Below are 16,444 nucleotides of genomic sequence, written 5' to 3' on the forward strand. Positions count from 1 at the left end.
TACCACTCATTTATTTTCCTTCTATTTTATTTAAAAATTAGTCATTATAATCCTGAGTGACATCACAGACTTTTCTCCCATGATTCACCTGCATATTAATTTTCACAGTTGATTTTTATTTAGGTTGTGTAATGGCCAACGGCCACTCTCTTATTCACAGTTCTCCTCCTGTCCTGCTGTTCTCATTTCCCCTTTACCATTTCCCCCTAATTTCTCCCTTCCTCCACCTCTCCTGTTTGCTCTCTCTCTCTCTCTCTCTCTCTCTCTCTCTCTCTCAAATTCAAATTCAAATTCAAATTGCTTTATTGGCATGACATACATAAGTACATATTTCCAAAACATTGCAAAATAGAAAAAGAAAAAAGAAAAAAGAAAAAATTATGCTCTCTCTCTCGCTCTCTCTCTATCTCTCTCTCTCTCTCTCTCGCTCTCTCTCTCTCACTCTCACGCTCTTTTTGTTTCTCAATCTGACTTGGTGCTCACCTCAATTTAATACATCAGGCTTAAAATTACTTTGGTGAATGTGTGTGTTTTGGAAAAGTGTACATGCACTTTTCTTCTTCTAAAACAATTCTTGATCTCCCATGGTCCACCACTGTTTTAATGGTTAGTTCTGGCATAAAAATTCTGTCATCATTTACTCACCCTCATGTCATTCCAAACCAATATGACTTTCTTCAGTGGAACACAAGAAGATACATTTCGATGTTACCCTTCTCTTTTTTCCATACAGTAAAAGTGAATGGTGACTGAGGCTGTCAGTCCCTAACTTTCTGCTTAACATCTCTTTTTGTGTTCCATGGTAGAAAAGAAATTCATACGGGGTTTGGAACAACATGAGGGTGAGTTAATGATGACAGAAATTTCATTTTTGGTTGATCTATCCCTTTAAACCCTCATAAATCATAGAGTGTTTAACGTGAGTCAATCCCCAGAGCTCTATCCCAGCTGTTCTGGGATCAGTAATGGCCAGTTGGTCAGCATGGATGGTTAATCATCTAAAGGAAGATGATCGTGCTAAGAATTTAGTGTCTTTTTGAGTATTATTTTGAGAGGAGTTTTTTTTTTTGGTATTGATTAGAGATTTCATTAAGCTCTCAGGCTGAACCACTAATGGACAGGTTGATTGATCCAGACACAGTATTACACATTACATTACTGCACATTCCATCCTAAGAATATCTTTTGTGTGTGTGTGTGTGTGTGGGCATGTGTGGGCAGGTTTTGGTGGTATACGAGGAAATTTTAAACTGAAAGTTACAAACTGGTCATTACAAGGGTATTATGCTATATATGTGGTTTATGAGGACATTTCTAGTGTCCCCATAATTCAAATCGCTTAAAAAAACATACTAAATGATGTTTTATTGAAAATGTAAGAATGCAGAAAGTTTTTTGTGAGGGTTAGGTTTAGGGTTATGGTTAGGTGATAGAATCTATAGTTTGTACAGTATATAAATCAATATGTCTATGGAGAGTCCTCATAAGGATAGCCGCACCAACATGTGTGTGTGTGTGTGTGTGTGTGTGTGTGTGTGTGTGCTATAAATGTGGTTTATGAGGACATTTTTAGTGTCCCCATAATTCATATCGCTTAAAAAACATACTAAACTATGTTTTTTGAAAATGTAAGAATGCAGAAAGTTTTTTGTGAGGGTTAGGTTTAGTGGTAGGGTTAGTGTTAGGGGATAGAATCTATAGTTCGTACAGAATAAAAATCATTATATCTATGGAGAGTCCTCATAATGATAGCTGCACCAACGTGTGTGTGTGTCTGTGTGTGTGTGTGTGTGTGTTTGTGTGTGTGTCTGTAAATGTGTATGCATGCAAGCAAGAACAAAGACGACTGGGGTGAGTGGTATTAATATTATGGCCCAGCCAAGCCCATGTAATGAAGATCTTTCTGTGCAATCAATAAATGTTCATAAAATACTCTGATTGTACTGATGTGAATGCTTTTTTGAGAATTTTTATCATTTCATAGTTCAGGAGGCATAATGGAGTTAAAAAAGACACAAATTTGATAATTATTGACATACTTTAATATATATCAATAAAATTAAAATTACTTTTGATTGTAAGGCATTGTTGACATTTGTTCTGGAACTCTAAAGGAGACATCTGAGATTAGTGTGGTATTTTCATTTTTGGAGAAAAATCAGAGAAGCAGGAGACTTCAGCTATCTCAAATTGCTCTCCATTCAATCTCATTGCTGTCTAGAAGAAACAATTCAGACATTTAAGTGTTTTTTTTAAAGTGAAACCTAACTTATTAATGCACTTAACATTAATTAACCAAATAGCATTGACAATGAAAGCGGTGTGACCCAACTTTTGTCTTTAATTGTTCACTTGGCATAAATTTAGTAAATTAACTCATAAACAGTTCCGATGCAATGTGACTGTTGAGAGAGATCATGATTGATGACTATCCCAAAAGAGTATGTGACTGTTTTGATTACTGTAAATAATACATAATTATTTTACACAATTGATGGATTTAATCACCACCTATGTGTGTCTGTGTGTGTTGTTTGTTTTGCAGGTTGTTCAGTGTGGTTCTAGAGACTGTTACTCACAAGTCAGGTGAAACAACATCTCACATGCCGGGGAAACCTGGAGGTCTGGATGTCAAAGCCTTACGAGCTTTCAGAGTCTTACGCCCCCTCAGACTGGTTTCAGGGGTGCCCAGTAAGTTTTTGTTTGTGTGGTTGCATTTGTAATAAAATAAAAAAACTGATGAAAATATGTTAGCCTGGAGCGCAAAGTCATTGTCTGGTTTAATCTATTTAAATTTTCTGCAAACAGTTCTGTAGTAAAAGTCCTTAAAAGGGTGTAATTCTATATAAAAGTACAATATTGCTTTAAAGGTATTCGATGGTAGCAGTCTTGTTTGTTTTTGTATGGGATGTGCTTGCGCAATTCACCAGTCAGCAATCAGAAGGAGTGTTAACGTGACGTCTCTAGTGTCATGATAATGTAAGCCTGTAGAATCGTTCACCATCCTCACCAGAAGAGTTTGACTCAATGCTGCAGCCAATAGCTGTGCTGTTTTGCCATCATTTCAAACATCAGAGGGCTGTTCCAGAAAGTAGGTTTAGGGACTAAACCGGTAAGTTTACTCAGAGTAAACCGTTAACCTCAACTTTCGATTCCAAAAACCGGAGTATCTTTCAAAGTATGTTAGTAACCATAGTACTTTCTCTAAAAACCTAACCTGCTCTGTAGCAAGTTATGTTTCAGAGATAGTTTATTTCAGGTAAATGTCATTAAGTTACAGAGGTTGTCAGCGCATGTGTGCTTTTTTGATAGCGATAGTTGCTTTTTACAGTTCCTTTAGTCAATGAATGTTAATATGTAAATTATAAAATTACATTCTGTGGTGTCAATATGCAGGGAAGGTCTGCCAATTCGAAGCTTAAGCAAATAAATTAATCACTCATTATTATTATTCACCTACTAGATAATATGTGATCATCTCATGGACTACAGATATAGCAAAGAGGTTAGAGATTTGATTTCTTATCTTTTTATTATCTGCAAATAGAAATGAGACATGCTGTCATTTAGAGTAACCTCCTTCAGCTGGTGGTCAAGTGATTCAATGAAAAGATGTATCTTTTTGATGCTCAGCCTCCTGTACTCCATTTGGAGCTGTATATGGTCTGAAACTAGTTAACGTCTAGGTTGGGAGGGTGGAGGAGGTGTAATCCCACATGCACCTAGATGTCCACTTGAACAGCAGGCAACAAGATAGCCACCCATTCATGAAAACCATCAAAGGCAATACTTTCTGAGGTGGCTGAAATATTTTTAAACACTTGCAGTAAACTGTTAATTATGTACAGATATGTACAAATATTCTATATAAAGTACATATTACTCTTTGTAAATGTCAATATTTTACTGAATAAAAGTGTCAGTTATCATAACTATAGCACTGTTCGTAAGTAAAGAAATCTGTGTACACATGGCCACAGGACCCCATTGAAGCCATGCTTCAAAGAGAGTCAATGGCAGATACCTTTACCATTAGACTTCAGGGGAGTAAAGATCGATTGGGTGAGAGGTTCTAAATGCATATTTTTGGGTCCCGTTCAGAAGCCATGCTTCTACGGGAACTTTTGGACACTATTTTCTTTGAATCTGCATCTGATAGGACATTGGGCTTTCAGTCAAAGTATTTTGGCCTGCCTAAAAGCACTGCCTCTTTATATGATGATTGGTCCAGATTTCAAATGGGCGGGACTTCACAACAAACAGCCAATAATTGAAACGGTGATGTATGTGACAGCGTATGAAATGTTAAAGCATTGTTCGGCCACTCAGAGATACACATGCAGATATTTCCAATCCAATGTAACACATTTATTTCAGCTTTTCATTTTTGGGCTTAGTTCATTATTTTCATTTATAAATGTCACAGTTTCAGTAGCAGTTTGAGCAGCTTCTAGGAGCAAAATTGTAGATACCAAAAACAATAATCTGTGACTCCCCACTTTTGATAAGCACCAGCCGCCACTGTTTTTTCCAGTCTTCAGATGGCCCCTTCTCACCTTTGTGCCTGAATGGCATCAAAGACTGCTGTCCATGGTCCTGAAAATGCAGTTCAGTTAGCTACAACACACCTCTGGCGATTTAACATCTAAGCATATTAGTTAGGAAGACAATATCCATTCTGGACATATTGGAGGCAATGACAGAAGACATGATGCTAGCAAACCTGGACAATTCTGACATCCAAAAACATATTATAAAACACTACATCCTTAAACACCTCTAGCCAGTGGATTATTCTACCAAGGTAACATTAGAAGCACTGGTGGGGATCTTTCCTGCTTGCTTCCATTAGAGTGTACAATGTATCTACCCCTCATGTGTTCGCCTGCATGTTAATCCTGGCAGTTTTCCCATTAAGGCAAAATGACATTGGACTAGGACACTTTCTCTTATTCATTTACCCATTACTATTACCAGAAAACCCACTCAGATTCCTCACTGTGCGTATAAAGCCATTATGTTCTGACTGGCATAATACTGATGGTAGGTGCTGTTTATCAATCAGTCAATCTGCTTGACAGTTATGTGAGCTCCACAAAAATGTCAATATGGTAAAATACTGATCAACAGTCAGTTTGTGAGGTTTTGGGTTTCAGATCCATAATAAAGGCCATAATGAAGTCCATGATTTCTCTCCTGTGTTTGTGCAGGCCTGCAGATTGTGTTAAACTCCATAATGAAGGCAATGGTTCCCCTGTTGCATATCTCTCTGCTTGTCCTCTTTGTCATCATTATCTATGCCATCATTGGACTGGAGCTCTTCATTGGACGAATGCATCGCACCTGCTATTATATCGGCACAGGTGACTATGCAATCACACACACACACACACACACACGCACACACACACATACTCATTTTTGAAGGCATTACCATTCAAGTCTCTCTATCTGTCTATCTCTTTCTCTTTTCTCAGATAATTATGCAGACGATGATCCACTCCCGTGTGCGTTTGCGGGTCACGGACGCCAGTGCAACGTGAATGGCTCTGAGTGCAGGGGAAAGTGGGATGGGCCTAACGGTGGGATCACAAACTTTGATAACTTCTTCTTTGCCATGTTAACAGTGTTCCAGTGCATTACAATGGAGGGCTGGACAGATGTCCTGTACTGGGTAACTATGCTGTCTTTTACGCATTCAGCTTGTGAAACATACTGTGATGGGGCATAAGTCGCTTTTAGGGATGTGATTGTTTATAACACTGGATTTGTTATTTTTTATGTGTATGACCATTTCTTTAGATGAATGATGCAATTGGATTTGAGCTGCCATGGGTTTACTTTGTCAGTCTGGTTATCTTTGGATCCTTCTTTGTACTCAACCTTGTGTTGGGTGTGTTGAGCGGGTGAGTTGATAGGAGAGTGAACTAAATGAGTGCTTGTGATAGTAAGTATGCAGGGTTCAATCTCAACTTTTCTCCAGCAAATGTAGGGTGAATTGAGAAAATATACTTATTATTTATTTATTAAATTTTGTTCCTATGACAGTTTAATTATTTGACTAACAAGATGAGCCAGTCTCCATCTCATGGCACAACTACGCATGTCACAAAAATGTGAAGACACATCAAGATTTTGTTCCATCTGTCAAAACTCATGTATTATTTGAGCTCTAACGTTGTTTAAATGGTCATTTGTACAGTCATTTTAGGGTTTCTTGACATTACATCGTCATGGCAACGAAGTAGTAAAATTGGCTATAACTTTACACAGAAGAGGTTAGTAAGTGATTTTATCACACTAAAATCATGTTTACACCAAATTGTTTATGTCCTGTGGCTTTACTTTTAAAACAATGAGTATTTTAACATTCAAAAATTGACCCCCATTCACTTCTATTGCAAGTGCCTCACTGTATCCCAAAATTGAGTTTTTTTAAAGGTGGGGCAAGTCAAAATTAATTTCATATAATAATCAATATTATGCCACAAATGCTGTAGATTGAGCTTAATTTGTATTGAATCCAGAATATTCCTTTAATGTGAGGAATATTTCATACGTGTCGGGCCGGCACATAAAAAACAAACAAAAAATACTTTAGGTATCATAAATTTACAGTACAATGGATAATTTTCCACTAAAATAAAAGTTGTTGGAAGACATGTAAGTTGTAATGACAATTTTCTGTAGAAGGAGGTTATATGTATTTGATTTGAATCAATACTGTCACTTACATCAGCGAGGGTTAAATTATTATCCTCAAAATGCAATTTAAACCGTGTGTAATGTTGAAATTCTTATAAAAGTACAGCCAGCTGCTGAATAATATTTTATTTACTTGCCAGTGATAGTTTTTACTCACATTGTATGCTTAGCGAGTGTTGATTTTGAACCCTGTAAGTATGTTTGTGTGTATGGATGACTTTTTGTGTTTTATGTGTGAGAATTTTGTGTGTCTGTTTGTATGTCTGTTTGAGTGATTGTTTAACAAAGGAAAGCAGGATTTCAGCAGATATCAGATGTTAATTATTGTATTCACCTCAATGGTATGATCCCCAGATGCTGAGAGCAGCAGATTTGTGGAGTCTGATTTCCTGTAGATTGTTCCAAAGCTCACAGAATTCCCCAGAGATAGTGCCTCATGCTGCTTATTATCCGTTAAACAGTGTGTGAATGTCTGTGTGTGTGTGCGCACGCACGCATGCGTGTGTGTGTCTTTGCTTACTTGTCTAACAGGCTGTACTTGTGTGTAGAGAATTCTCTAAGGAGAGAGAGAAGGCGAAGGCTCGTGGAGATTTCCAGAAGCTACGTGAAAAGCAGCAGATGGAGGAGGATCTGTGTGGATATATGGACTGGATCACTCAGGCTGAGGACATTGATGAGTTTGATGAAGATGGGAACAGATGTGAGATCACCCCTGATATTCACCCCTCCCCTGACTCATCTAGCCCACTTTGTCCTTGATCTCACCTGTTCGTTGTAAAAATATGCTTGAAACATGGCATTTATGAAAGAAAAAAAACCTGCTTTTTAAAGGTGAAGTTTGTAATTTTTTAAATGATAAAATGCTTTCTTCTATCCCAGTTTATGCAAAGATATTCATTTGTACTTTGATTTTCCCCCAAAGTGTAAACACTGCACCTCTGTGGTGCTATCAAACATTGCTCTGTTTGTTTGAGTATCCTGACCAGCCTGACACAGCAACATTAGCTCAACCAATGGTGTGAGTTTGGGGTTGAATTATCAGTTTAGCTGACTAATGGCAAATGGGGGAGTGTTCAGGAAATCTGTTTTGAAGGGGTCATGATACACTCTTTTTTTTTTTTTTTAATATTTTAATGATCTTCCCTGAGGTCCACTGATAATGTTAGTAAAGTATTTTTTTTTTTGCACCAAAACAGTCACAATTTAGTCATATATGTTCATTTTCCACCCTGTCTCTGGCCCTCTGTCTGAATGCTCGGTTTTGGCCTAAGCGCCTTTTTAAAGTTCAACATAAACGCCCACTGTTATGATTGGCTAACATCATGCAGCCCCTCAAATACAGCCATATATGAAACTCAGTTGGAAGAGAATGAATAAGCTCCACAACATCATAAAACTAAATTTCAGGGTTTAAAAATAACGCACATTCAATCTATGCATCCGGCTATATTTAACTATTCACTCAAGCACAGCAGCATCATAAGCTATTAAAACGATCAAAGACATCCATCTAGTGCATGTTTACATACACAAACAATTAAAAATAGCACAGATGGGCGCACGAACGCGTCCAGGAAGCGTTTGTCCCAAAACAACAAGACACAGCTCAGCTGAATGCAACAGAATGGTGTCTCCTTTTAAGTTTGCAACTTGACATTGTGTCTTTCAAAAGCAGCGCACGATACATGACAACTGTCAAAGACGTCTGTCTAATGCATGTTTGTATACAAAAATAATTAAAAATAGTCCAGATGGGTCCTCTTTGGTGTTCAGGAATAGTTAAGACACACTAGGCCTGTTTGTCCAGCTATCTCTCTCTCTCTCTCTCTCTCTCTGGTTACGAACTAAGTACAAGTGGGCGGATGTAAAGCAGGCACTGCAGCTTGGTTTCAATAAATGCTTTTATTGCATTGGGGATTTAGTTTTGAAATTTATAGTATATTTTTGAATGTTAAAATATCAAGGAAAATGTTATTCCTCATGACATGACCCCTCTAAAATAAGAATTATTTTTGCAGTTCCATTTGGTTCCACTAATGGTGCTGAAATTAAAATTTTCACCTAAATGTGAGTCTCAACATTTATGTTTTATGCAAAGACATCACCCTCCACATGTTTATATAATATAATATGTTGTATAACTTAATCACCTACAAACATCTTCAGATATTGAAACCATTCCTAACTTTTTTCCTGCTAACCTGCTTTTCCATCTGTTTTACTTTACATAAATTGCTACTCATTATGCTAAATTCTATGTCTCTTACTATTTTTCTTCCTCTTCATTGTTCAACCTCCCTCAGGTGTGACCTTGCGTGATCTAGCTGATAAGAAGAGAGGAAAATTCGGCTGGTTCAGCCACTCAAATGAAACCCACGGTACAGCCAATCAGAATGTTGTGTGAACACTTCACTCCCCTGCTATTATATTAATAGCTCCTCTCAGCTTTGTCTGGTCTAATTGTACAATTTACATCTGGGGCTACAAATCACATCTCTTGGATAGGCTCATTTTAAGTGGTTTGACCTTGTTTCAGAGAGAGTGCTTTTCTCCAAAACTGTGTCAATGTGTGGCCGACATTGTTCTTTCTCCCTGTCGTCTTCCTGTCTTTCTTTTTTATCCGTTTCTTGATCATTTTTGTGTCTTTTTCTTTCCCTCTGCCTTTCACTCACTATAGCAAGCCTACCAGCCAGTGAAACAGCATCCGAAAACACTGAGAACATAGATGAAGAGCATACAGATTGCTGTGCTGCTTGCCGGTAATACACATACACAAATAACACACTACACTGCTCATTGTGTTGTCACCCTTTAATTCTTCAGTTGCACTTATTATGTTAAAGGGATAGTTAGATAGATAGAATTCTGTAATTATTTACATAACCTCATATCATCCCACACCAGTATGTATTTCTGTCACTATCAGCTGTAACTGTATTCAAATCAGCGAACGGGACATCATTTAAAATTCCTCCTTTTGTGAAAGAAAGGCATACAGGTTTGGAATGGCACCCTGTCCTACCGGTCCTAGGGTGATGACAGAATTTAAATTTTTGAGTGAAGTATTTTTTTCATTTGCTTTCTGTACTTACTCGTCCAAGTCATTTCATTACTGTAAGCTTCTATGGCCATCTTTGTTCCAGCATCTGAATGGCATCTTTGCAAGTGCACTTCTCTGGAGCGCACTTACCAGAGTGCACACTGCACTGATTGCTGTGTGTTGTCTTGAGCTCATTGTTATTTTCTTTTGCTTTGTTCTCTGTTTTAATTAATTGACTTAAGCGCTAACATTATGAAGATCCCTTGCTGGTGAGTATTTGTGAGCAGAAGCACTTCAACTTCCACCGATTAGAAAATAAAACTTACTTAGTCACATGTTTTTTCATGCCCTGTAAAAATGCTCTGTATATTGATTTGTCCATTTTTATTTGTTATCTGTGTAATTTTGGCCTTAGCCGTGCACTGCGTCGCTGGAATCGGTGCATTCGTAGAAACTGTCGTACAGCAGTGAAATCAGTGACGTTCTATTGGTTAGTTCTGATCCTGGTCTTCCTCAACACAGCTCTTAGTGCCTCTGAACACTACAACCAACCAGACTGGCTCACTGATGTTCAGGGTATGTTGATAGCTGTTCTGGCCTTTTTAATTCCTTTTCAGTTATTATTGACATAACACTCACTGCTGAAAAGACCTGCATTTGCTGTGCTTTGGATGAATTTAGAAGAATTAAAGAAGTATTGACCTATATGTTGACAAAAAGATCACTTTTCCATATTTGCTCTCTCGCTCCTTCTCTTACTGTTTGTCTCATAGACATTGCCAACAAGGTACTCCTCTCGTTGTTCACGGTGGAAATGTTGTTGAAAATGTACAGTCTGGGGCTATGGGTCTACTTTGTGGCGTTTTTTAACCGTTTTGACTGTTTCGTTGTGTGTGGCGGGATTCTGGAAACGGTTCTGGTGGAAATGGAGATTATGCCGCCTCTGGGTATCTCAGTGCTGCGCTGTGTCCGTCTGCTTCGGATCTTCAAAGTCACACGGTACTCTCAGACCTCTCTAATATGACATTGCCATAGAAAGATGGGCTGTTCTCTTGGCAGCTTGAACATTTCAATAAAATATATTTTTAGGATTTTAACAATTCTGCCATTGTTTACTCACCCTCATGTCGTTCCAAACATGTGTGCTGGATAATGCTGCTAGCTTGTTTGTGTCCACATTAAAAAACTACCATCGTTGACACAAATGCATGATTTTAACGTGTAGTAACTGAATGTGATGCAATTTTTTATATTCTGGACAAGAACGTGGGCTAGATGTAAGCTTCTAATGATAAAAGTATTATCAGTGAATAACGACTTAAATTTAAATCCAATCCACACACAAAGCTATCCAGTTGTTCCGGAATACCTTGAACAGAGCACAAGTCACATGGACTACATTTATGGTGCTTATTTGGAGTTTCTTTTTGGAGCTTGACAGACTTTGAACTGTTTTATGAAAACATTTCTTCAAAATATGCTACTTTTGTTTTAGGTGAAAAAATTTAAAGCATATGGGTTTGGAACGACATTAGGGCAAGTACCTTAAATAATAAATGAATTTTCATCTTTCATAATTTAAGATTTTCTTAGGTCTGTGTGTTTTCTTCATTCTTTCTTTTCTGTGATGTAATTTAGTTTTGCTTGCTGTTCATCTCTATCTTCACCTCTTTTTCGCCCTGCTGCTCTTTGCCCCACTTGTCCTCCTCAGCCACTGGACAGCTCTGTCCAATCTGGTGGCTTCACTGCTGAATTCAATGAAGTCTATTGCATCCCTGCTGCTGCTGCTCTTCCTCTTCCTCATCATCTTCGCTCTGCTTGGCATGCAGCTCTTCGGAGGGAAGTTCAACTTCGACGAGACACAGACCAAGAGAAGCACCTTTGATACCTTTCCTCAAGCCCTGCTCACCTGTTTTCAGGTAAAACACTCAGCTTACCCAAGTGAGGACAGTAAAAACATAATGAAATACTATGTAATTTAATCAAGTAGAAATTGTCGTATTCACAGTTTTCACACACACATACACACACACACACACACACACACACACACACACACACATACACACACACACACATATTGGTGCGGCTATCCTTATGAGGACTCTCCATAGATATAATGATTTTTTATACTGTACGAACTATAGATTCGATCCCCTAACCCTACCCCTAAACCTAACACACACACACACACACACACACACACACACATACACACAAAAAGAAAAATCTGTGGAAAAGAGTCCTTTTTGTTTTTTGTTTGTTTGTTTGTTTTTACAAAAATCCTGATGCAGTTCCATCAAATAATGCATAAAGAGAAGTTTTAAAGTAGAAATTGTAAACTGCTGCTTGCAATATAAGGCCTCAAGACATTAACCTACCTTGTTCTGTATGAACATGCTCCTCAAAAGTGAAATCCATTGTGTACCATACTATTTAAGAAAACACTGCACTGCTTACTTAAATTTAAAAGGACATATTTAATTGATATAAACTCCTTGAAGTTACTAGTAAATTAAAAGACTTATTTAGCATAATTTTCATGATGCCCTTTTCCATTCAGCGAAAGTAGACTATAACCAGTGGCTGTCAAGGTCCAAAAAAGACTACAAATCTTATCAATAAAGTTTATTGTGTTGCTGAAATACAGTTAAGTTTTACGTTTCTCTGCTCTTGCAGATATTAACGGGTGAAGATTGGAATGTAGTGATGTATGATGGTATCATGGCATACGGTGGCCCTGTTTTCCCTGGAATGATCATCTGTCTTTACTTTGTGATTTTGTTCATCTGTGGTAACTGTATCCTTTCCATCTGAACCTGTTTTCACTTATTATGCAATTGCTAGTCAATGTATGTAATATATTTTGTTTACTTAGCTGACATAATTTAACACCAACAGATATTTACCAGTTGACAGCTCAACATAACCCTGACAACAGATGTGTTGTTGACCTGAAGAAAAAACAAATACTGCACCAGCATCCTTGCTGTAGATCCTAATACTCTTAATACAAAAAAGCCAGGTAGTCTAAAAAAGTTCTTCTTGTGGTAATATCAAAATGAAATGATTTAATTCTAGTCAAATTTATTATTTAATATGGCGGAATCAAAATGTGTTCAATTAAGGAAATTTTTGAGGGTCTGATCAGGTAGAAATAGCTCTTTAAAGAAGCAGTTGTACATTTTCTCTTTTTACAGTGGGTTTTACATTGTTTTCAGCACCAAGCTTCTGGGTGTGTTTGCACCATAAACGGATTTACATATTTTTTTTTTTTTGTGAATCAATATACTAGTGCAAATAAAATGATGCTACCAGCAGAACCATTCATTCTTAGTGAATTCTCCTCTGTGTGTTTTGCCATTGGTATTTTACTGTTTAGTGTGGTTATCTATGTGCGTCTGCTTGGATCTTAACCTCCACTTGCTCAGATATCCTCCTCAACGTCTTCTTGGCTATCGCTGTCGACAACTTAGCAGGAGGTGATGATGACAAAAAAAAGAAAGAGTGCGTTTTTGAATCATCTCAAATCATACTGAGCATTCGCTATTTTACAACTACAAAAATAAGATGTACAAAAACATAAAAAGAGTGTGACAAGCCGTTTTTTGATCCTTACAGAGAAAAGGAAGAGGTAGGACAGGGTGAAGGTGAAGGAGAGAATGGAGAGGTGAAGGTATGGAGATGAAGCTCTTTTGTCTTTGTTGGTGAAAAACAGTGTGACAATGACTTTCTTCTTTTGTTCTGTTGTCTACAGGTGGACATGGATGAGTATGAGGAGGAGCCAGAGGAGCCAGAGGAGGGAGATGATGAAGGTAAAGTAAGAGTAGACTGTAGATTAAATGAAAACAAGGCTATGAGGGATATACAAACAGTCTGTTCAATACATCATAATGCTGTGTACTGTACCTGGGTTTCAATCATTCAACCAAAAAACAAGGAAAGTGTGTCTTTCAAGAAATTTCCAGTGCATATATAGATATATTATATAGAGGTGGGGGGAAAAATCTTTCAGCGATGCATCGCGATTCATAATCAAACGATTCTGAATCAATGCTCAAAAGAATCAGAATCGATTCTGAATTCAGTTTAAATCACGGCAGAGCAGTGGTGCGTGCCAAAGACAGATGTAGAAACAAAAACGCAAGTTAAGTGCATACACTAAAGTCAAGTGCACAAACACGACTGTTTGCAGACCAGCTGTATCAAACACATGCCCATTTGTGCCCGAATGAAACTACGATCCCGAAATTTTTTCACAAACCCACGCACATAGCAACGGGAGAGTTTATTCATGATAACAAACAACATGAAAGACGAGCTCGCACCCATTATTGCACTGATTTGCACACAACAGGGGAAAACACAGAAGAAAATAATGACGAGGCAGCGGTTCAGAAAATGATAGTGATGTTTTCATTTAATTCTTTTTTTTTTCTTTTTTTTTCGATGCCTTTCTCTGCTCTTGCGTGTTCTCCATTTCATTGGCTTTTGCTTTATTGCCGGTCATTGCCAGTCACTCGCTTGTCAGGACAGTGCGCACACCTGATGATAAAGGTTTGAATCCATCGTAGATTTTGCGACAGGGTCGTGCGATCTTCTACCCACAGAGCAAACAGTTGGAACAGTGCATATGAGATGCTTGATAAATTTCTGAAGCAACAACTGCGCTATTTAAACCACTTTACTATCACCTGTGCAGGTAAGGAGAGGAATCTGACAGGTGCTCTCTCATAGAAGCAGATATATCTCTCATCCTGGACCAGCAACTTCCAGTTGTGGTTAAAAATGAAAATGAATAGCATGGCATAGATTAATTTTAAATAATAATTAAATACTATTAAGGGATTTACAATGCTTAAAAAAAAAAAAAAAAAAAAATTATATTATCAGTTGAAGTAATAGTATTCAGTGTGTTTTGATGGAGAACCCAAATGTTTTTCTGTGCTTTTAAGAGATTTTTATAAGGTGCTTCGTGCCGCCCCCAACACCCCCCCCCCCCACAAGATGCTGCCGCCCACCCGCAAGATGCCGCCCTGGGCAACTGCACATGTCGTCCATGCCTAAATCCTCTACTGATCGTGATACATCGAGAATCGTTTTATAATCGAATCGTTACCCTTTGAATCGTAATCGAATCGAATCGTGAGGCCAGTGAAGATTCACACCTCTAATATTATAATTCCTAAATTCTTTATAATAATAATAACAATAATAATAATAAATAAATAAAAAATCCAGATTTTCAGTGTGACCTCAGACTTTTGGACCCCACTGTATATGTGCATGAAAAGCTTATTTACTTTCCCTTTACTCCTATACTGTGTTGTATTCTGAACCAAAATATTTTCGGTTTATTTAGCAGACATTTTGGCTATAATTAGTGAAATTTGACAGTCCCTCAGGCATGACCCAAAGTTAAAAGCCTTTCTCATGGGCAAAATAATGGTAGAGCTGGACTGTGATCTCAGTAACTCATCGGTCTCCCTTTGTCTATCTCTACCTTTCTCTTTCTCTCTTTCTTTCTGTCCTTCTCTGCCAGAAGAAGGGAGAACTCAGCTAAATGTTGCTGACTTTGCTCCTCCTAAAGAGAAAGTTCTACCAATCCCAGAGGGCAGTGCGTTCTTCTGCCTCAGCAAGACCAATCCGTGAGTGTGCAGTCTGACCACACACACACACACACACACACTAATCGATAACTGACCATTTATTGTACCATATTTTTTATTTTATGACATTTTATCAATTTACCGTATTAGAAGTCCATTTGTAATGTTAGTCAAGACTTCTTACTCCAAAAACTGGAGAAAGTTCTTGCTCATAAGTTAATTTTACATGACAATTTTAAAAGTCTTTCTCTGACCCTTAGAATTAAACAGGCTGATTCTGTTACTGTCAAAATAAATGAAGGAACCGCACACCTTAAGATCTCCCATTGACAGGATTTTAATAAGTTACTTTTCGAGACGTTAGTTTCAAAGGTCTATGGTGTGTGGTTCCTTCATTTACTTTGTTGTGGTATCTTTTTGGATCCTGCACCTTAATTTACTTCATTTTTGGATGTGTGTGCCTTTTCTCTAAATATTTGTGATTTTGCTACTGTACCTTGAAGACTTCTATATGTAAATTACCTCTGTTATGAATGTCTAACCTCCACTTACTGGTGTGGTGTAGTCTTGGTCATCAGGACAGACCAAGTTGCTGAATACTGAATAGGAGTTGAAATGTAAATATGGGCTGTTATATGTTATGGATGTCATATTTGTGATGTCAGTACCATGACTATTTATGAACGACCTGTTTTTGCAGCTGATTTTCCACAAATAATTTGCATGGACATGGGGAGAGAGCTTTTTTGTTGTCTGGGTATTTTTAATGTTGTATTACTTCAAACTCTTTTATTCCAAAAGAGCAGGAACATACTGTCTCTGTGATATTTGCCCCTTTTAAATCATTGTTACAATCAGAAATCATACATAAAATATATATATAATCAAACTCTTTTAATCTTTCTTTCTATTTTTGAGGGATAGCTCACCCAAAACTTAAAATTCTGTCATCATTTACTCACCCTCATGTTTTTACAAACCCATTATGACTTTTTCTCTTCTGTGGAACACAAAAGGAGATGTTAGACAGAATTTAAGCTTAAGTCACCTTTCACTTTCATTATTTGGAAAAAAAGAAAAGGGTGACTGA

The 16,444-nt window shown here is 37.6% G+C and overlaps 1 protein-coding gene across 1 annotated transcript in view; it reads left to right on the plus strand.

Annotated features, from left to right (window-relative positions):
• The window catches only part of LOC127414877 (voltage-dependent L-type calcium channel subunit alpha-1D-like), a 64,424-nt gene that overhangs the window by 20,978 nt on the left and 27,002 nt on the right, over positions 1 to 16,444 (plus strand). Inside the window, exons 5-20 of the mRNA XM_051653248.1 lie at positions 2,546 to 2,691; positions 5,211 to 5,363; positions 5,478 to 5,674; positions 5,803 to 5,906; positions 7,254 to 7,405; positions 9,009 to 9,083; positions 9,383 to 9,464; positions 9,988 to 10,014; positions 10,161 to 10,321; positions 10,519 to 10,744; positions 11,457 to 11,664; positions 12,425 to 12,545; positions 13,177 to 13,252; positions 13,367 to 13,421; positions 13,503 to 13,560; positions 15,291 to 15,393. Coding sequence (XP_051509208.1) covers positions 2,546 to 2,691; positions 5,211 to 5,363; positions 5,478 to 5,674; positions 5,803 to 5,906; positions 7,254 to 7,405; positions 9,009 to 9,083; positions 9,383 to 9,464; positions 9,988 to 10,014; positions 10,161 to 10,321; positions 10,519 to 10,744; positions 11,457 to 11,664; positions 12,425 to 12,545; positions 13,177 to 13,252; positions 13,367 to 13,421; positions 13,503 to 13,560; positions 15,291 to 15,393 — 1,944 coding nt within the window. The remainder of the gene's footprint in view (positions 1 to 2,545; positions 2,692 to 5,210; positions 5,364 to 5,477; positions 5,675 to 5,802; positions 5,907 to 7,253; positions 7,406 to 9,008; positions 9,084 to 9,382; positions 9,465 to 9,987; positions 10,015 to 10,160; positions 10,322 to 10,518; positions 10,745 to 11,456; positions 11,665 to 12,424; positions 12,546 to 13,176; positions 13,253 to 13,366; positions 13,422 to 13,502; positions 13,561 to 15,290; positions 15,394 to 16,444) is intronic.

The sequence above is a fragment of the Myxocyprinus asiaticus genome, chromosome 24 (assembly GCF_019703515.2).
Source record: "Myxocyprinus asiaticus isolate MX2 ecotype Aquarium Trade chromosome 24, UBuf_Myxa_2, whole genome shotgun sequence".
Lineage (NCBI taxonomy): Eukaryota > Metazoa > Chordata > Actinopteri > Cypriniformes > Catostomidae > Myxocyprinus > Myxocyprinus asiaticus.